The sequence below is a fragment of the Myxocyprinus asiaticus genome, chromosome 50 (genome assembly GCF_019703515.2).
Source record: "Myxocyprinus asiaticus isolate MX2 ecotype Aquarium Trade chromosome 50, UBuf_Myxa_2, whole genome shotgun sequence".
Lineage (NCBI taxonomy): Eukaryota > Metazoa > Chordata > Actinopteri > Cypriniformes > Catostomidae > Myxocyprinus > Myxocyprinus asiaticus.
This window is the reverse complement of record NC_059393.1, coordinates 20,888,516-20,909,846: the sequence shown is the minus strand read 5'-3', so window position 1 is coordinate 20,909,846 and position 21,331 is coordinate 20,888,516. Positions and strand designations below refer to the sequence as shown.

At 37.9% G+C, this 21,331-nt stretch overlaps 1 protein-coding gene across 1 annotated transcript in view; it reads right to left on the bottom strand.

Annotated features, from left to right (window-relative positions):
- The window catches only part of gnav1 (guanine nucleotide binding protein (G protein) alpha v1), a 40,995-nt gene that overhangs the window by 16,989 nt on the left and 2,675 nt on the right, over nucleotides 1–21,331 (bottom strand). Inside the window, exons 3-5 of the mRNA XM_051694636.1 lie at nucleotides 9,378–9,470; nucleotides 7,319–7,479; nucleotides 87–215 (exon numbers count right to left, since the gene is read on the bottom strand). Of these exons, the coding sequence (XP_051550596.1) occupies nucleotides 87–215; nucleotides 7,319–7,479; nucleotides 9,378–9,470 (383 nt within the window). The remainder of the gene's footprint in view (nucleotides 1–86; nucleotides 216–7,318; nucleotides 7,480–9,377; nucleotides 9,471–21,331) is intronic.

The window sequence follows — 21,331 nt, the reverse complement described above, 5'->3', positions numbered from 1 at the left end:
GCAATGACAATAGTCATATTTGCATGACTTTAAACTTTCTCCACATCATACACCTGTGCAAAAGTAATGATAAAGAGATTTTTTACCTGAAGACCAGGTGTTTCACTTTGAACTGAGTCTCAATCACACCTGTAGTCCTCAATCGGACTCTCAAAACATCCGTCTCTGTTGGCATGTAGTCAGGGGCAATGATCCGACCCATATTCTCGAAAAAACTGAGAAAAAGAGGGAAAAAGATATATAGAAGGTTATTACAAACTTGATGTTGTACAATACTGTATTGATTTTAAAATCAATTATACAGTATTTTTCGGCAATTATAACCTGTCTACAAACAAATAGGCCGCATCACTGTCTTTGTTCACAAACTTTTGAGAATGTTTTTTAACAGCCAAAGTAATTTGATCCAGTCTGTATATGCAATCACAACATGTTCTGATGCAATGGTCAGAAATAATTGAAATGTATAATAAATAAACTTCAAAGCAATAAATTCACACATACTGTATTTGAAATTATTTTATTTTAGGCGGATGGTGAACAAAGTGTCAAGAGCTGCTGTGCAGCGAGCGACCTGGTCTCATAGAATTACGTTACTATACCTACATTTTTGAGAATTGATTTTTTCATGGTTCATGAAAATGAAACTGAACAGTAGAGGCGCTACAACAACTTTTCACCACTATGTTATGACATCCCAACACTTTTACATTAATTTGCATTACATAACCAACTAAACTGACAAGCTTGCTCAAGAGCGATCAATTTGCGTGGTATTTCAACTGATAGAGCTTTGCGCTTACGATGCAAAGGACTGGTGTACGAGTCCTGAAGAGCACGAAAGTAACATAGAAGCACCAAAAATAACATGCGACTCACATTTGCTTGTTCTGACACTATCGGTTAGGTTTAGGTTTAAGGTTTAGTGTAGGTAGGCCCGTTTTGTTAATTTAAATCTCGATAAAGCATTAACTTTAAAAACCTCATCTGTTTGAGAGAACATTTAACTTTTAGCGCCATACAGTGGACATTTCACCTCTGAAAAGCATTTATTTGTACAACTACGTCATATAATTTTGCAAAAATGTCACCACAGTCACATAATTTTCATGAGAACAGGCTTGCAATACGACGTATGTACAGCAACGCGATGTCTGTCAACTGAGCGGGCAATATATTGCTGCATCAACCGTTTCCAGTGTAGACTACTTTATTGTTTATAATGGGAGCAATCTAGTTTTGCGCAACTTAGTTGTTGTGCACCTTGCCAAATGGAGTTTGTTGTTGATATTCTGAAAACTTTACTCGGTGTAAACATTCACACGCTTCCCGATCTCTGATGTTAGCGATTCTTGTTACAAAACCATCAGATTTTAGGGGCCGTTCCAGATCGGGTGCCGCCTCCAGGACCTTGTCGTTGGAAATGGTGCTCGTGAACATGTCTCTTCACCTCCTATCCAGTAATAAGGTCTGCGTGAATAGGCCTTGTCCTTATGGGCCATTTCGCATTGTTTAGGTAAGCGGCTTTACCTCTGATTGCAGTTTATGGCTGCACTAGCGATAAGACTAGCCTGGGGGGAGCATGCGCCATATGCTAATTACCCTCATGAATATAAAACAGTACAGAGTTATTCAGTATAAGGCAATCAGTGGGGAATTTCTGTAAATGAATGTGTTAAAGAGAGGGATTATCCGGGAGAGTGCGCTGTACACGATATACACACCTCGCAGAGTTTGCCAAACCCCCAGGAGAGAGAATTAGCCAAACACACATGCACAGAGTTCTGAAGCAATAACATATATGGAGCATTATTTTTTATAAAGAGTGTGTGTTGTGTGTATGCCATCTTTTCTGTACTGATAACACCATTTTATCATTCCAGTTGTATATTCACATTTTCAAAGGGTGGCGGTAATTAGTTAGTCCTTTGGCCTTACGCCCAAAACACTATGAAAATACGTAAATCGCTGATGCTTCTAGCTACGCAAGCTTGATTTCAAAGGTCATTGCGCTCTGAAATGAATCAAAGTGCAATTCAAAATGCAACGCACATACATGTTGCCACAAGGGGCGCTATAGAGGCCATATGCGTAAACTGATTTCTTGTATGGGCAGTTTTCTTTTTGAGGTCATGTATAATCAAGATGGAGCAAAAGTTTGAAGAGAATCTTGCTTAGAAAGCTAATGTAAGTAACTGTCGACATGCCAGAGGTCGAAATGCTTATAGCTTGCTACCAGAGTAATAACTAATCCGATTCAATGACAGAGACATTTGATGGGAACTATTGCACCCTTAAGTACTGAGGTTTGTTACTGGTAAGGCAAGAACGCAAAGAATACACATACAATGGTACCATCACAACAAAGCATGGTAAAGGCTCATTTATCTTTTACTGGGCGAACAGCCTACTTTTAGTTTACCTTAAAAGTTATGACAAAATGTTTTTGTTTCGCCAAGTTGTTCATTTGGTGATATATGTCCTATTTTCCCACATCCCTGAAATTCTTGACCTAGGAGAATTTGGCTAGACGAAAAGCGTTGATGATTGTTAGAACATGACGTGATGTTCTTTATTTTCCTCAACTAAATCATTTTAAAACGGCGCATGTTGTTTACGCAGGCTTCATTTGCCGAGGGTGCTTTAGTTCATTCAGGAGGAAAAAAAGGACTTTCTTTCATTGTATAAATGACGCTCAAGTACGTACAACGGGGTCACTTACTTGCAATGAGTTGGCCTAGAATTTGCGTCTGTGCTTGCGCACTTGCATAGAGATTGTTTCTGGATTTAGTGGCAATCATACTGACAGACAATATCACACTTTCTCCTCAGTGGCAATGCGATTCCTTGGCATTCCAGCCGAGTCTGAAATTGTAAACCGCCCGGGCCATGGTTCACACTCCGGGGGAGATGCAAACACAGTACTGCAGACACCTCAGACCGGATCTGAGACTTCCACGTGTGTGAGGTTTGTTTCTTTAAGTGTGTCTGGGTGCATATGACAGACATGCCGATACGTGCATCTAGATGCAACTTCCTGTCGCTATTGGCCTTCAAATCCCAGCAGGAACCAAAGGCCCTGTCATTCTGAATCCGTCTAACTGTCTACCGCTTTCTAACTCAGGAAGGGAGAAGCGAGGAGGGGGACCAGCCACCAGTATAAGGAAAGTTTCTCCAAAAAAGTAAATAGCTATTTGATTTTTATGGGATTTCTATACTAATTTCACTTAATTTTCAGGGTGAACTATTCCTTTTTTAGCATATAACATATAAGCAGGGTTTTCATGTGACTGATATACAGTATTGAAGTAGGTGTTTATATTTTTTTAGCTTTGTGAAAACACCACTCTTACAATGTCTCATATACTATCCTGAACACTGAATTTATAGTTTATTAACTCTTGGATTGATTTTGAAACCAGTTTGACCTCTCAAAAGCATCCTTTCCACTGTATGCTCTTTTCTCACTCTATTTCTGTTAGAAATTACATTTATGGTATGTTTTTTCCACACAAATGAATTTAGTGAAAAGATGTGGGTCAGGCTTTTAGGGTCAGGGCTTCATGAATGAATTTCAGTAGAGAAGAAATGCAAATGAAAAAGGCACTTCAGAGAGATGAACTCAAAATTGATTTCCAGAGATAAGAGAGATGGACATGAACAGGTGAGGAGCTCCCACATGGACTGCAGAGAGAAAGAAAACATCCTCTGATAAATCTGACCTTTAACAAGAGAATGAGTGTGTGAGTTTGTGTGTGTAAGGTTGATGGAGTCCTGCAGATACGTCATGACAGAAGGGAAGAAAAGACTTCAGATCTGGGGAGCGGAACATGGAAAACTCCATAGACATTATAAACTTTCTGGTGCTACTCAGAAAGTGAGATTTCTGAGTTATCGTCTAAATGTTACAGACTGAGAGCACCATTAAAATAATGACTACAAAGACATGCATTTGCTAGAAAAAAAGGCAACCACATCTACTTTTAGACTGGATTTACACGTTAACCCAATGCTGTTTATTCACCGATATCTGATGCAGAATCGTGTTATGTACGTGTACACTGCAAAAATCATATACGTAAATCACTATTTTTGTATTGTTGTCCGCTGAGAAAAATATCTAAACATCCAGAGAATTGTGCATGATATATATTCAAGATATATTCTCTGAAACAATTCTTGTGTCAAAAATACCAGATATTTTGCAGTGTAACTAAAGCCATACAACAGGAAACTGTTTTATACTTTCAGTAATGTTTTGTAAAAAAAAAAAAAAAAAAAATTGTAAATTGTTTGTGCTTTTAGTACTTTTACCAATTAATATCTCTATTATGTGTTATGTATGTGTGCTTTTTTTTAAAACACTCATCTAAATGCAACCCGAATCAGCGTCACGGTGATAATTTAGTTGCTCCAGGTGACAAATGTGTTATTGACTCTATGTTATTGACTAAAGTGTCTGGAGGGGTCCCGTGGCCCCAGGGGCCATAAGGGGGCGGGAAAACCTGTGACTCAAATTCACAAAGACACACGCATACAGGTTAATATGGTCATTTTTTTTAACTGTCAATTGCGACTGCTGATTGTGCGATTGTGGGTAAAAGTCAAAGCGGACTGTGTGACATCAACTGTCTTTTGTCAGACTGTACGATAAGCATCTTAGCTAAGACTTTAATCACAACTGATAGCGTTGACTAAGCGTTCTGGCATCCTCTTTTTGGCGAAATTTAAATGGTACAGCGCAAATTCAAGCAAGCACTTGTACTAATGTTGGAACATTTTGCCTGGAAAAGAAAAATAAAAGTTGCACACAATGATTCAGCATGAAAAAAACGTTTAACGTGAATTAAAGGAAATAGTACAAGTAAAAAATAAATAAAAATAATTTTAAAAAAAGTTCAACATGGGGGCCTGGGTAGCTCAGTGGTAAAATACACTGGCTATCACCCCTGGAGTTCGCTAGTTCGCTAGTTCGAATCCCAGGGCGTGCTGAGTGACTCCAGCCAGGTCTCCTAAGCAACCAAATTGGCCCGGTTGCTAGGGAGGGTAGAGTCACATGGGGTAACCTACTTGTGGTCGCTATAATGTGGTTTGTTCTCGGTGGGGCGCGTGGTGAATTGAGTGTGGTTGCCGCGGTGGATGGCGTGAAGCCTCCACACGCGCTATGTCTCCGTGGCAACGCGCTCAACAAGCCACGTGATAAGATGCGCGGGTTGACTGTCTCAGACGTGGAGGCAACTGGGATTAGTCCTCCACCACCCAGACTGAAGCGAATCACTATGCGACCACGAGGACTTAGAGCGCATTGGGAATTGGGCATTCCAAATTGGGAGAAAAAGGGGAAAAAACCCCCCCCCCCCCCCCCCAAAAAAAAAAAAAAAAAAGAAGTTCAACATGAATTAAAGTCACCAATCATTTTCATTGTACTTTCAAAATTTCTCTTCATGTGCACCAAGGAAGAATGAAAGACCAAAAATTTCCAAGAACTTCATCAGAGGCTAAGATTAAAACTAAGCATTCCAAAGCTGCAGATTTTACACCACGATGAAACAATAAAATGTATCTGAGATATTCACATTCGGTCTAATATCACTTTTCATGTTCCACAAAAGATTGAAAATCAAATTGGTTTGGAACTACATGACGACGATTTAAAGATGACAGTAATTTTCTGTCATTGTTGGGTGAACTTCCCCTTTAAGACTAAATGTATGTGTGTGAGAAGTCAGTGGAGGTGCTATGTGCGGGCTTTAATGTCAAACACATTCGGTATGGACAACTGAAATTGTATATAGTGCCTCACATCTTTCTCGCCTCCATCGTTTTCTCATTCTCGCCAACCTACTCTAGGTGACCTGTGTGCTAATCAAAGAGACATGTTATTATGTCAAACCTACATGCGCCTTCCTGTGTGGTGGGTGATGTCCCAGCATGCACTGTTGCAAACATAGCTGGCACTGGCTCCAGGCTTTGTAATTGCCGTTTAAGAGTTACCACACACACATACGCGTTTAAGGTTCATTTGCTGTGGCACACACCACACGTCGGCGACACGGGTGACCCTCTCAGCTTCATTTAAATAATCACCCACCTGGTGTTTTGGTTTTCCTTTGCACACACACATAATTGCACGATTTGTCATTTGAATATCTTGTTAATTAGCTATTATTCACAGTGGGAGTGTCGGACCGAGTCACAGATCAATGGTCATTATGGCTCAAGATACGGAGAGCTGATGAGTGGCAGTAGCATATTAGTTCCCGTGCTCCCACATAGATGTTACAGAAACTGCAGGAAGTGCCATTTTTATACATTTTGTGTCATAATTACAATTAAACTTCAGAATTGAGCCTTAAGGTGGTAAACACTTGTCAAAAACTAAGGTAATATGTACCAAGAGTCTTAAAGGGTTAGTTCACCCAAAAATGAAAATTCAAAGGGGGATGTTAAGCAATATGCTCAGTCACCATTCACTTTCATTGTGAAAAAAATGTTGTCATTGGTTTTAGAGTATGGGACTAAATCTAGTGAAATCTGGTTTCCAAATTTTCTGAAGAATGGTTGAAACTAGGTGATTCTGTTCTGGGTGAAGTTATACGATAAAATGTACATGAAATTATACAAAAACCCAAGTGAAATGTTCAACTATTGGTGATGCTAGAGTGTTTGAGAGACTGACTACAAAACTGGCATCAGAAAATATTTAGTTAAGTTCATGCAAATCTGAGAGCCATGTACGACAAACAAGCAATGGTTCAGCTTAAGAGAGCGTGCAAAATTCCTCACTTAACGTGGAACGTTAACGGAATACTGGGAAAATTACGAAGGTCATCACCCATGTCAAATGACCAGTTAGAACAGAAAAAAAAACATTCATGCCCACTTCTGGTTCATGCTTGGCCAATTTTAAATTGGTTAAATGTATTCAAATAAGATGCAAAGCTTTCGGGGTGCCCATTAAGGGTAGAATTATAAATCACGACCAATTGATCCACCACTTATCAGACATTGCATGGCTAAATAGCAAATCACTCCAAACACAATCACGAAAAAAATCTCTTTTAAAATGATTTGTGTTCTGGGAACTGAAGTAAAAAATGTTGCTCTAATATTATATTATTATAATATTAAGGACTTAAACTGATTTCTTGGTCTACAGTGTGTGTTCTTCATGGTGTACAACTGCAGGTAAATTACAGACTACATTGAATAAAATAACTAAATAAATAAAACTGTTAATTACAACTGTGTTATGGACTAATGTATAAAGAGATGCTGACTAATTAGCTATTAGAGAATAATTATAGATGTTACTCACTATAATGCCGAGTCATTGAGTTCGTATTCATATCCGCGAGCTGCTGCAGACCGCACCCCCTGATCCGCCCACAAACAGCAGAGAGCGTGGCCTATAAACGGGAACAGCACCTGGTCTTCGTCAAAGCAACGGCCACACGAGAGCACAGAGTGGGCGTGGACCTGGATAAACACCACACAATCATGCATAAATACATAATTTGTACATTTGCTGTTGGGTCTGGTCTAAGTAGAGAGAATTAGAGGAAGTTAGGGTTACAGGAAGTAGTGGAAGTTAGGGTTATATGAAGTATAGTAAGTAAGGGTTATGTGGAGTACAGGAAGTCAGGGTTATGGGAAGTACAGGAAGTCAGGGTTATGGGAAGTACAGGAAGTCAGGATTATGGGAAGAAGAGGAAGTTTTGGTTATGAGAAAAAAGGAAGTCAAGGTTGTGGAAAGTAGAGGAAGTTATGGCTATAGGAAGAAGAGGAAGTTAGGGTTATGGGAAGTAGTTGAAGTTAGGGTTATGGGAAGGACAGGAATTCAGGATTATGGGAAGTACAGGCAGTTAGAGTACAGGAAGTTAGGGTTGTGGAAAGTACAGGAAGTCAGGATTATGGGAAGAAGAGGATGTTTTGGTTATGGGAATAAAGGAAGTCAGGGTTGTGGAAAGTAGAGGAAGTTATGGCTATAGGAAGAAGAGGAAGTCAGGGTTATGGGAAGTACAGACATTTAGGGTTATGGGAAGTAGAGGAAGTTAAGTTTATGGGAAGTGGAGGAAGTTAAGTTTATGGGATGTAGAGGAAGTCAGGGTTATGGGACGTACAGGAAGTCAGGATTATGGAAAGTACAGACATTTAGGGTTATGGAAAGTAGAGGAAGTCAGTGTTATGGGAAGTAAAGGAAGTTAAGGTTATGGGAAGTAGAGTAAGTCAGGGTTATGGGAAGTAGAGGAAGTCAAGGTTATGGGAAATAAAGGAAGTTAAGATTATGAGAAGTACGGGAAGTCAGGGTTTTGGGAAGTAAAGGAAGTTAAGATTATGAGAAGTACGGGAAGTCAGGGTTTTGGGAAGTAAAGGAAGTTAAGATTATGAGAAGTACGGGAAGTCAGGGTTTTGGGAAGTAAAGGAAGTTAAGTTTATGGGACGTAGAGGAAGTTAAGGTTATGGGAAGTAGAGGAAGTCAGGATTATGGGAAATAAAGGAATTTAAGATTATGGGAATTAAAGGAAGTTAAAGTTATGGGAAGTAGAGGAAGTCAGGGTTATGGGAAATAAAGGAAGTTAAGGTTATGGGAAGTAGGGGAAGTCAGCATTATGGGAATTAAAGGAAGTTAAAGTTATGGGAAGTAGAGGAAGTCAGGGTTTTGGGAAGTAAAGGAAGTTAAGTTTATGGGAAGTAGAGGAAGTTAAGGTTATGGGAAGCAGTGAAAGTTACAAGATTTAAAATATAAATTATTAAAAATATGATTATGGAAATACGATAAGGACAATAACTATAATGAAAATATGATAAGGATTATAAGGACATACAGCAAACACAATTCTTAAACATACACACACTTAAACCCAACCAAGAAAATGAACTGCTAGGAAAATGGTCTGCTTGTATGACCCAATGGATATGTGTCTCCAGCTCTGTTATTAAAGAACATCGTCCTCTAAAATGTTGATTTCTCTAATTACAGTACAAGAGTTTCAATGCATTAATCACATGACCTGATATCATGTAGGTAAGAGGTAGCAGTAATGACTGTCATTTTTAATAATCAAAGCAGACAATCTTTATCATGCCAGTGGGTTCAGACAGAACAAGGTAATGACAGTTTAAGACACTTTTGGAATATGCAGGATTTGAGTCCATGGTTCTAAAAGGCTGCTGCCACCTAGTGGACAATAAAAGTGTTGCAATTAATCAAACTGTACTTTTTTTTTTTTTTTTTTTTTGCTGTACAGCAGGCACAAAATCACAAGACTGAACACTAGATTAATGCTGTCAGATTCTTCTTATCTATGATCTAGTTAAGATAGAGTTTAGATACACAAACAGATAGTCAATGAGAATGAGACACAGGAACAGACCTTGTTCTTGCTGTTGGAAAGGTTGATTCTAAGGACGCCCATTCCATGTAGGACAAACTTCATGGAGGTCATGAGGTTATCCAACACTGCAGGCTGTAAAAAGAGAAGCTATATTATTTAAAGGTTAAAAAAATAAAACGGGTTACAATGTATGTAAGAGGAAAAAAATCAATGACGCTCATATTCTAAGCGAAGTGTCTGCAACATTAGGCACACATGGCAGTTGGTTATTTAACATTTAATGCATTTTGCACATGCTTTGTCACCGCAAGCAAATCTGCTCTAATGTTTATTACTTTTTCAATTCATCATTTGATTCAAATGGCATTCAAAAAGCAGTGAAACCAGTGTTTGAAGTTTCTCAAGTGAGTTTGATTTATTCATTGTTTTGTTTCAGTTCTTTCTCTTTGTCCATCTGAAGTGCCAAAAACAAATCATGAAAAAAACATCACCAAAATTCCTTGCATTCATTGTTGATAGAATATAATAAATCATCTGTATGTGTGTGTGTCTAACCAAATAAGTCCACTTCCTGTCATCAGTCTTTATAATGAATTTCTGCTTCGTTTGTCCACATTGTCACATGTTCTGAGTGACAGGACGCGTCTGCACTCAAACGCCATTATTTCGAATAATGTGATCTAATGTTTGGTTGCAACTGAATGAGATTGTGCGGTTATGAATTACAGCGTGCTGATCGCTTCATGAGGCGGGATTGAAATAATGGAATTGTTTTGGATTTCTTAAAGGTACTGCTCCACATTTCCTTTTACATACACTCTGTAGAGAATGGAACACAACATGGTGGAATAGTGGAATAACAAAAAATGTAGAGTTGCTGCAAATTTGCCATCATTATTTTCACATGCAAATGAGCTTGTGATTCGCCACAAATGTTAGCTAGATGTTAGCCAGAACTCTTCACTGGTAGTGTTGAACCTGCAGCAAACCTTAGGACACAATGGACAATTTGCCGCAAGTATGCCGCAGAGCTCATTTGCATGTGAAAATGGTCAGTGTCAAATTTGCGTCAAATTTGCCATGAACTCTCTATTTTTGTAAGGATAGACATTGACAACATTTACATGCACTTTAGAAAATGGTTTATTCTAGGGTTTTTGCCGAAAGCGGCATTCTGACAAAACTTAGTTTTCCTGACGCTGCTTAAGCGATTAGGAGAAAGCGTTTTAACACACCTCGGTTTCGCCGAGCGGGGTTGTTGCAGCTATTTGATGAGTGCGCATGCACATGAACAGACCGGATAACAAACATCATAGAATGGGCCCAATAACAAGTCAACGCAGCAGAAAGAATTAATCATTTCTGGGAATACAGTGGGAAAAGCACATACACTATGAACTATACCCATTTATACACACCAATGTAAAATATCGACTGTTCCTCAAGTTCGTGTATATGCGTTGGAACACTGGGGGAATCCCAGTGTCTGACACAAGAGGGAAAACCCACTATTGCAGCGCAATTCTGCTGCAGGTCGAAATAAAAACTTAAGGACAAAATCCCAGCAACAACTCTGGAATATCTGGGAATCAAGCGAAGCAACAGAGAATAAAATTGCAAAGCCTTCCTCGGATGCCATATTTGTTAATTACACAATTGTCACAGGGCAATTACATTGGTGTGGAGAAAGCCGCTTACTGACTGAGTATTCAGGAGCAAAGCATATGCCGCTTATACAGTGCATGTAAACAGGAACGCCACTTTCTCACAACAAGTCGCTTTCTGTTGTCCATGTAAAAAGAGTCATTGCCCTTATTTCACTAAACCCTGGTGTCTGGGGTCAAAGCGTCTGACCATTAGAGAAATCAGATGGAATTCACAAGGCTGAGACAAAGTACAGATTAAACTCTCATCTCTGACCTTTCACCTTTACCACAGAAAAAGAAAGTACACTTCAAAAATTCAGGCTACGCCTGCAATGCTAAAATCCTTCCCCTCTCACACACTTTATGTCGCTTGTGCCCCTCTAAACAGGCTTAGTCAAGCGCCGCTAAAATGCTTCCCACTTTCCGCCGGCTCGATTCTCTCGCCAAAACAAACACATTCCTGCCCTTTATGAAAATCATTTGTTTGCTGGTGCATAGATACACACATTCCAGGATCGAGCAGGAGAGCGAGTGGACGCTCAAAAGCCTTTGTGTTGTTTTTAGGGGGTGCGGGCCGAAAGTTCGGTGGCTCTGTTAGATTATGTACTTTTATTGATTTTCTGTGGTTGCAAACACACGCACAAAGTGCAGTACAGCGTTGCAGGAGGAAAAGTTCAGGAGTGAATCACACACTTTAGAACAATAAAGCTGTGTGTGAGTGGGTTTGTTAGGAATAAATCCCAGAGTACACTTTGGTCAGGCTCTAGCGCTAGGCGTTTGGGTACGGGACCTGTGATGCAATTTTGTCATCAGCAGAGTGCTAGTACACTGACACCTGCAGCCAGATTTTTCTAACCGTGCGTACTCTGAACATGCAGTACGTGCATGCGCTTGGAATTATTTGCACTAATTAGTGGGTCCACAAAGTGGCGACACTCACAATTGAGCCGTTTGCTGTCATGAAGAAGCGCTAGTTGAAGATGTATGCAATTCCCCCTCTAGGCCTCCCATAAAATAAGAGGTTTCTTGGATTCCTGGCAACACCATCTTCTGAATGGTTGTCAAAGGACAACAAATTCTAGAACTCTATTTGGGTCAAGTCTAAATTCTAAACCACCTTGATAGGCAGTCAAATGCCTCATATGTCTCGCTTGCAAGAGGAGAACATCAACTTATCACTACATCAAAAGAAACAAGAGTCACAGTAAGGTCAAGGAAATGAAAGCCAGCTGTGTGTTATGTGAAGTCTTGCCAGAGAAAAAGACCACCAGTAGAACACTCACACTTTGACACAGATACTGCTTGTAAAAGTAACACAATCCGTTTACATTGACACCTCAATTGTGTGTGAATGTGTGTACATCTGTTGTATGTGCAATGCTCGTTAATGCTTTGGCAGTCACAGCAATAAAGCTGACATAAGTTAAATGGCTAGTGAAAAATAAGGTTGTCCAAAAAGGTGATAAAAATGAGAAATTATTGCAAAAATGTGTGTCAAGTACTGTAGATCCTGACAAAAAAAAATGTATCACGTCACTGACCCTGAAGTCAACATTAAACCGACATTCACAATGCATTTTACTTCCGAAATGTGACCCGCTTCCGAGTAAAACTGAATATTCAAGAACAAAAAAGTAGGCTGGGACTTTTGATTGTTTGGATCGTGGAAATTGGCTGTTCCATAACAGAATGAAATATGCCCTGAATGAGAGTTTGCCATTGATTTTGGAGAACTACTTTATTACATTAACTGCCGTTAATTACTGCATTGAATATTGTGATTTTTTTTAAATATTTAATTGCCGAAATAGCCTTCATTACAACTAGAACAATGACTAAATAGCTATTTGGCTATTGGTTAACATTAACCAATTACTTGTATGGCTTACTATAGGTGTCATGCGACTGGAAAAGGAAAGTCGTTTCAGAGGCGGTTATTACTATTCGCCGAAAGATTACTAAGACAAATGTTTCTCTTTGGAATGACATGCACTGATGAATCATACACAATGAGACCAGGAACGTGTAAAGAAGTATTAAAGAAAATAAAATGTAAATTTTGATTTTATATTGACTTTGATGAGGAGTGTCAGCTTTGGGGGAGAAGACAGACAAGGACAAATGAAGAGCCAGGTGTCAGGTGAAAAAGTAAAACGAGGGAACAGGAAAGACAATACAACTTCCTGTGGGTTATAGAGATGAGGTGAGAGGTGGTTTAGGGCTGCTGTGAGTAAATAAGGAGAAGAAAAAAACATTAAGAAAAGGGACAAAAGGCACTCCTATGACAGTCAGGTTGGGACATGTCCCCATTCATCCCCACATTTCATTAATGATTCAGTGTACCACACCCTTCCCTGGCCGCTTTCTGACAGTCAACGATCTGCCCTTGTGCGACACGATGTCCAAGTCAACCAATTGCAGACTGTGCTTGTGTCTGCAAGCTAGCGAACAAAGTGAAACTAGCCATAATTATGGGTCTGCGCATGAGCATGCATACATGAGCGAGTGCGTTTTCGGCCTAAAAAGAAAATACACGTAGGCCAAAAACCATGGGCAAATTTTTTTTAACTGAAACTGTTACTTTAAAATCCGATAACAGAAACATTGACATGGAGAAAACTGAAATTATTATTCTGGCTTAATTACATTTAACTTTAAATGCAGACTGATGATGGATGATATATTGACAGTAACAAGGTTGCACTAGAAATTGAGAATTTGTTGTGCATTCTCAAACACTATATTAGCACTTCGTAGGGTAAAGATGTGCTTATAATAGCCAAGTGTCAAATTTTACATATAGAGAGCTGTGCAATATAAAAATAAAATAAATCTAGTATTTTAAAAGTTGACATGTTTAAAAGTCTACATGTTATGGCAGTAATGCCAACTGAAAAAAGAACTTTGAATAGATATGAAATATTATACGATACCATATATGATTAAATGATACTGCATATGATATATAATAACATTTGAAATTCTTTACTTATTCCAAAAAAGTCTAATTTAAAATAATCATTTTTGGTTTTTGGCAAAGTTTGTCCAAAACTTTTGGTTTCAGACAATAATTTTCATTTCAGTGCATCACTACTTTCTTTGCTTCCATTAAAGATGCTCTTTGGAACCTTCTCAAATCATGCTGAATAATATGGATCATCAGCTTTTGCACAAACTAGTGGAGTTCAAGGCCAGTTTGAGTGCATGCTGTCATTAAAGCAAAAGGGGGAGCATACCAAACACTATGAAATACTGCAATTCATTTGAACTTTTCAATTCAAATTTTCACTCAAATTATGTTAATGCAATTAATAATAATAATAATAATAATAATAATAATAAACTATTTAATTAGAAAAAAAAAAGCAAAACAAAAGCATTTCCACAAGTGGATTTAGGCTATTGAACTCCCACTGCACATCTAACTTTACCGAGTACTGAGCCTTGGGGTATACCAAACTCAAGACATGATATAACATGGCTTGTCTGCGCTTCCAAGCCATTTTAAAATCAAGCTATTGTATAACATTCACTAGCTTCAGGGAACTGCTTATTTTGTTTCTAGAACAATGGGAGATTTTAGCATACAGCACCTGACTGTTTTGTTGTTCCTGTTGCTGCAGATCAGATCATGAAGTGCATAAAGAATTTAGCCCATTAACCGCTGTGAATCATTAACCGTGGTGCAAAAGACAAAGTCTCCAGTCAGCAGTTTTATCCCACGGCAACTGACCACAAACTATGTAGTGACATGGCTAATGAAACATTCGTCATCTATAGACCTTTGTTGGGTCACGTAGAGGTACCTTCATACACAAAACACTGGCGTTAAGTCATTGACCACCATAGGTTTCAAACATAACCATGATGTCATTCAATTCAATGCCTGCTGTGCTTAACAGCAAGCAATTTTACTAGATAGCTCATTTAATTTACATTTATTAAGGTTAAAATTTTAAATTACAAGCCTGACGTCAGTGAAAATGTGCAACTACTGACAAAGCATGCTTTGTTAAGCTAGAAATCTTTCAATTCGATAAACTAACCACCTAACAATAACATCAACAACGTAGTTCATCAGTCCCTGGAGTTTCGTTTTTTCCACAAAGAACCCTGAGGAGTTATTTCGGGGTAGAATCCAAGAGCACAACCTTAGCTGCATGACGGCAAAGGTTGTGTATGCAGGTAGAATGAGATTTACAAAAGCCTAAGGCTCCGATTAGTGAATTTGATAGCAACAGCATGACAATGTGCAGTATTACCTCATTCTACATGCACAAACATTCCCACATTTTCAAACACTCTTTGTGTTTTTATTTTAAAGATAACGGAAGGCCTGGTGATGCAAGATAGACCAGAGTGACACAATAATCTTTTTTTTTAAAGGCATGTGCGTTTAGGTGTGTGATTGTTTGTTTAAAGGGTTTGTTCATGTTTTTCCATTGTGTGACAGTCAATGTTGTCATGAAGGTGACAACTATCAGCTAACATACAGGGCAAAGATAAAGAAAGCCACATAATCAACAAATATCTGCCAACAGTTGGGATGTGCAAAACTACACTACCGGTCAAACGTTTTGAAACACTTGACTGAAACGTTTCTCATGATCTTAAAAATCTTTTGATCTGAAGGCGTATGCTTAAATGTTTGAAATGAGTTTTGTAGACAAAAATATATTTGTGCCACCATATTAATTTATTTCATTATAAAACTAAAATGTAATAAAAATGTAAAAAATCTTTTTTGAAATTGATGACTTGGACCAAATAATAAAGAAAAGCAGCCAATAAGTGCCCAACATAGATGGGAACTCCTTCAATACTGTTTAAAAAGCATCCCAGGGTGATACCTCAAGAAGTTGGTTGAGAAAATGTCAAGAGTACATGTCTGCAAATTCTAGGCAAAGGGTGACTACTTTGAAGATGTTAAAATATAACACAGTTTTGATTTATTTTGGATTTTGTTTAGTTACAACATAATTCCCATAGTTCCATTTATGTTATTCCATAGTTTTAATGACTTTACTATTATTCTAAAATGTGAAGAAAAAAAAATTATAATAAAGAATGAGTGTTTCAAAACTTTTGACCGGTAGTGTATATATTTTCAAATTTGACTAGTCAGTAGGTTTTCTGAACAGAAACCCTGTAAAATTAGAATTAGGATCATATCCATCAGACGTTGTTTTCTATGGATTTATAGACACTAAGCACACCACTACAACAGCATAATTGACACATACAGTTGTGCTCAAAAGTTTGCATACCCTTGGAGAATTGGTAATATATGTACCATTTTTAAAGAAAACATGAGTGAGCAGACAAAACACATTTCTTTTATTTCTTATGGGATTCATATTCAACTGTAGGTTATAACAGAATGGCACAATCATAAAACAAAACATGCCAACAAAGAAAAAAATGAAATGACCCCTATTCAGAAGTCTGCATACCCTTAGTTCTTAATACTGTGTATTGCCCCCTTTAGCATCAATGACAGCGTGCAGTTTTTTGTAATAGTTGTCTATGAGGCCCCAAATTCTTGCAGGTGGTATAGCTGTCCATTCGTCTTGGCAAAATGCCTCCAGGTCATGCAAAGTCTTTGGTCATCTTGCATGAATCGCACGTTTGAGATCTCCCCAGAGTGGCTCGATGATATTAAGGTCAGGAGACTGTGATGGCCACTCCAGAACCTTCACCTTTTTCTGCTGTAACCACTGGAGGGTCAACTTGGCCTTTGTCGTGCTGGAAAGTCCAAGATCGTCCCATGCGCAGCTTTCGTGCAGAAGAATGCAAATTGTCTGCCAGTATTTTCTGATAACATGCTGCATTCATCTTGCCATCAATTTTCACAAGATTCCCCATGCCTTTAGAGCTCACACACCCCCAAAACATCAGTGAGCCACCACCATGCTTCACAGTGGGGATGGTATTCTTTTCACTATAGGCCTCGTTGACCCCTCTCCAAACATAGCGCTTATGGTTGTGACCATAAAGCTCTATTTTGGTCTCATCACTCCAAATTACAGTGTGCCAGAAGCTGTGAGGCATGTCAAGGTGTTGTTGGGCATATTGTAGCCGGGCTTTTTTGTGGCATTGGTGCAGTAAAGGCTTCTTTCTGGCAACTCGACCATGCAGCTCATTTTTGTTCAAGTATCATTGTATTGTGCTCCTTGAAACAACCACACCGTCTTTTTCCAGAGCAGCCTGTATTTCTCCTGAGGTTACCTGTGGGTTTTTCTTTGTATCCCGAACAATTCTTCTGGCAGTTGTGGCTGAAATCTTTCTTGGTCTACCTGACCTTGGCTTGGTATCAAGAGATCCCCGAATTTTCCACTTCTTAATAAGTGATTGAACAGTACTGACTGGCATTTTCAAGGCTTTGGATATATTTTTTATATCCTTTTCCATCTTTATAAAGTTCCATTACCTTGTTATGCAGGTCTTTTGACAGTTCTTTTCTGCTCCCCATGGCTCAGTGTCTAGCCTGCTCAGTGCATCCACGTGAGAGCTAACAAACTCATTGACTATTTATACACAGACACTAATTGCAATTTAAAAAGCCACAGGTGTGGGAAATTAACCTTTAATTGCCATTTAAACCTGTGTGTGTCACCTTGTGATTTAAAAAGGAGCCAAACAACTATGTGATAATAAATGGCTTTATATGATTACTATCCTTAAATAAAAGACAATTTCTGCCAGGGTATGCAAACGTTTGAGCACAACTGTATTTAACTTATAAATACATTATATAAAGCAAATAAAGGGGATGGCACCTATGGATAAAATAAATAATCAAGTAAAAAACAGAGACATGAAAAAAATTATTTAAAAAAATTATAAACCAAATAAATGTATAACTATAAAAAAATGATTAAAATAACAAATATTCCATATAAACAAATAAAATAAATGCAAACAAATAAGCAATTAATTCTAATATTGGTGACACTTTACAATAAGTTTCCATTCGTTAACATTACTTAATGTTTTAGGTATCATGAACAAACAAATAAACAATATATTTTTTACAGCATTTATTATTCTTAGTTAATTTTAGTTAATAAAAATACAATTGTTCATTGTTAGTTTATGTTAGTTCATCGTGCATTAACTATGTTAACAAATACAACTGTTGATTTAAAAATATATTAGTAAATGTTAATATTAACATTAACCAAATTTAACAAATGCTGTAAACTTATTGTTCATTGTTAGTTCATGATAACTAATGCTGTTAACTATTGTTAACAAATTTAACATTATTTTACCATTATTAGGGGGCCAAGCAGCGAAGCTGCTGGAACCCTATTGTAATTGTACTGATTTTCTTCTTTTTCTTATTCTTCTTTTTTTTTCTGTTCTAAAAGTGTCTGAGCGTCAGAGATCATTACTCGCGGAGACACCAAACTTGGCAGGATGTTCCCACATCCCCCCCACCACTCAGTCGCACAAATACACACCCATCTGACCCTAGGTGGCGCTATAATAAACACTTTTACATTTTGGCTCATATGTCTGCAACTTTAAGAGCTAGAATCAAAATCCTTTTTTTCCTCTGATTCCTTGAGTCAAGCCCTACAAACTGTATATCTCCGATTTCCATCTATAATTTTTTTCCAACATTTTGAATTTCTTCAAACTCCTCCTAGACCGTTAGTCCAATTGGCACAAAATTTGGTATACATCATCTACAGGCACCCCTGACAAAAAGCTAGCAAATGAATTTTGATATGTCGAATCGTTCCAAAGATATTAACGATAAAATTTCTTCGGATTACAGCAATTTGAGTAATTGATCAATATCTACTCAATGCAAACTCTAAACGTAACCAAACTCAGTACACAGTCAACAGGACATTTAGAAGTCAGCAAAGTTTTGTACAATTCCACCCCTAGGGGGCGCTACAACAAAAAAACTGTGATAATTTCGCAGTCGTTTGAGCGACAAAGTTTAAATTAAATATGTATCTTCTATGGTTCAAATGCTAACATATTCTTAAAAAATCGATTCAACAAATTAACAAAAATGGCCGCCAATGGCCAATAAAATTTCAGCACATTATAACTCATATTGGGAATGGCCGAGGGTTATGCAAATTACAAAACACAAGCAGGGTATCAAATTTTGTGACAATCGGCCACACGGTGGCGCTATAATTAGCTAATTTGTGTTTTTGCTAATATCTCCATAACCGTAAAGGCTACAATAAAAATGTGTTGCTTTTCTGAATCCATCAGTGCCCCCAAATCATATGGTCACTTGAATTTCCATTTCCGCAAGAAACGTTTTCTCCGATTTCGATTTATTAGAAAAACCTACCGTTTCAAACTCGTCCAAGGCTGTTTGCCCACTTCACTCGAAACTTTGTATACATTATCTACAGGCATTCCTGACAAAAAGATATCAAAATAATTTTGAAATGGTAAATCGTTCAGAAGATATTAGCCGATAGGTTTTTGGGTATGGCCTATTATGACTAATTGACCCATATCTTGTGAGCATATATTTTAAAATTAACAAAACTTGGTGTACATGCACAAAAGAACATTCTGAGGTAACATGCAAAATGTAATCAATTTGGCATGACTGTAACATAAGAAATACCTAATTTCTCAACTGTATTTAATGCTTTCATAGGCATAAAAGGCAGTACTGTTTGTCCACCAGAGGGAGCCACATAACTATAAACCATTCAAAGGTCTTAAGAGTAATTAAAGGTAGACTAAGGGTGGGTTGCACCAACCAGGATTAATCTTAAATTTAGATTAAATTAAGGTTTATCTGATAATTCTGTTGCACCAAACTTTAAACTTTGTTTAAAAATAATCAGGGTTACATTTAAATCATCGTTTTGATTCTGATTTAAATTTCACAGTAAATCTGAATTGACTTTAATCCTGTTGCTCCATGACTTAAAACTCTGTTTTAAATCTCAGTTATGGATTAACTTTAAACTTGCAACTGAGTTGGTTTAAATAATAAATTGACCTACAATAAAACATGAATGACTTCATAAAAGAACAGCGAATATGCCGTCAGCCCTCTGAAGGCGGTTAGGGTTTGAGTTAAGGTTAGAGTTAAGGTTCCACAGGATCTTGCCTGTCAAATCAGATTATTTTTGTCATTTTTCCATATGTGTTTGGCCCCCAATAATTGCCGCTTGCGACTATATTATTATTATTATTATTAGCAATAAAATTGAATTTATTATAAATATAAAATAAATAAAAAACAAAGGCCTATGAATAACTTTGGAAAGGAGATTCAAAGTCAGATCGCAAGCAATCATCTTGAAATTAATAGTTTAAGGTGGTGAATGTTCCAAAAGCGAACTTAGAAGTCTGTAGTAAACTTCTCTGATAATATCTTAGCATCCTCACAATCTGTTCACAAGTTGACTAGTTTTTTAGCTGAGGTTCAGTCTCTTAGCATGCCAAAACCCTCTTAGGGAAGTTTCTGAATTTACTGTGTCTAAATTCATCCACTTTATAACACCATCGCAAAAAAATAAAAATCTAGATAAACTAGCTGGTTTTTGGACAACCAGTCAACTAGTCACAATCCTGGCCCATCCCTAACTAACAGTATTTGTGTTTGGCCAGGCTGGAGCCTCCAGAACTCCCTCAGGGACTTCAAAACACCATTTGCACATTCTTAGCTCATCACTTAGATTGAAGCTCACAGAGAAAAGGGTTGTTAACACAAACAGACCCTGAGGGAAGATTAAATGAGGAGAGAGAACATGGCACACCGGGTCTTACTTAAACAAGCTAGCACACACATGGATCTACACCTGGCACTTCAGAGAGTTATGACGGATAGCACAGTTCTCTGTTCGTCTCTTGACAGAATCCACCGAATTATAAAACAACTGGAGAAAGATTTGACAGGATGGCTAATAAAATCCATCAAAGTGGCTTAGTTTTATTAACTGTGAGGGAAAGGAAATGAAATTACTAAGAAAGTTTCTGTCAGTCAGCTTTCTCTCAGTAAACAAACAAAAACAGGACAAGCCAGCGGGAGGACTGGCGGATTGTAATGTAAAAATGTGCCAAACGATAAAATTTAGCAATACTCTTTATTCCGCGGTAGATATATTTCCACAACTGTTAGAGGGCAGGACTGCTTTGCATTATTTATACATGAGAGAGACAAAATACATGGAGAAAATGTAAAAATGCAGTGTGGAAGGTGTCCCAAACTAGTCAAGATCAGGATGAACTTGTTACTAAACTGTACAACGTGAATTTAACACCATGTTCTAGGACAGTACGGCATTCTCACACTTTATATTTCCTCTCTGTTTTGTCGACTTGCCCCCTTCCTCTTTTCTCTTCCTA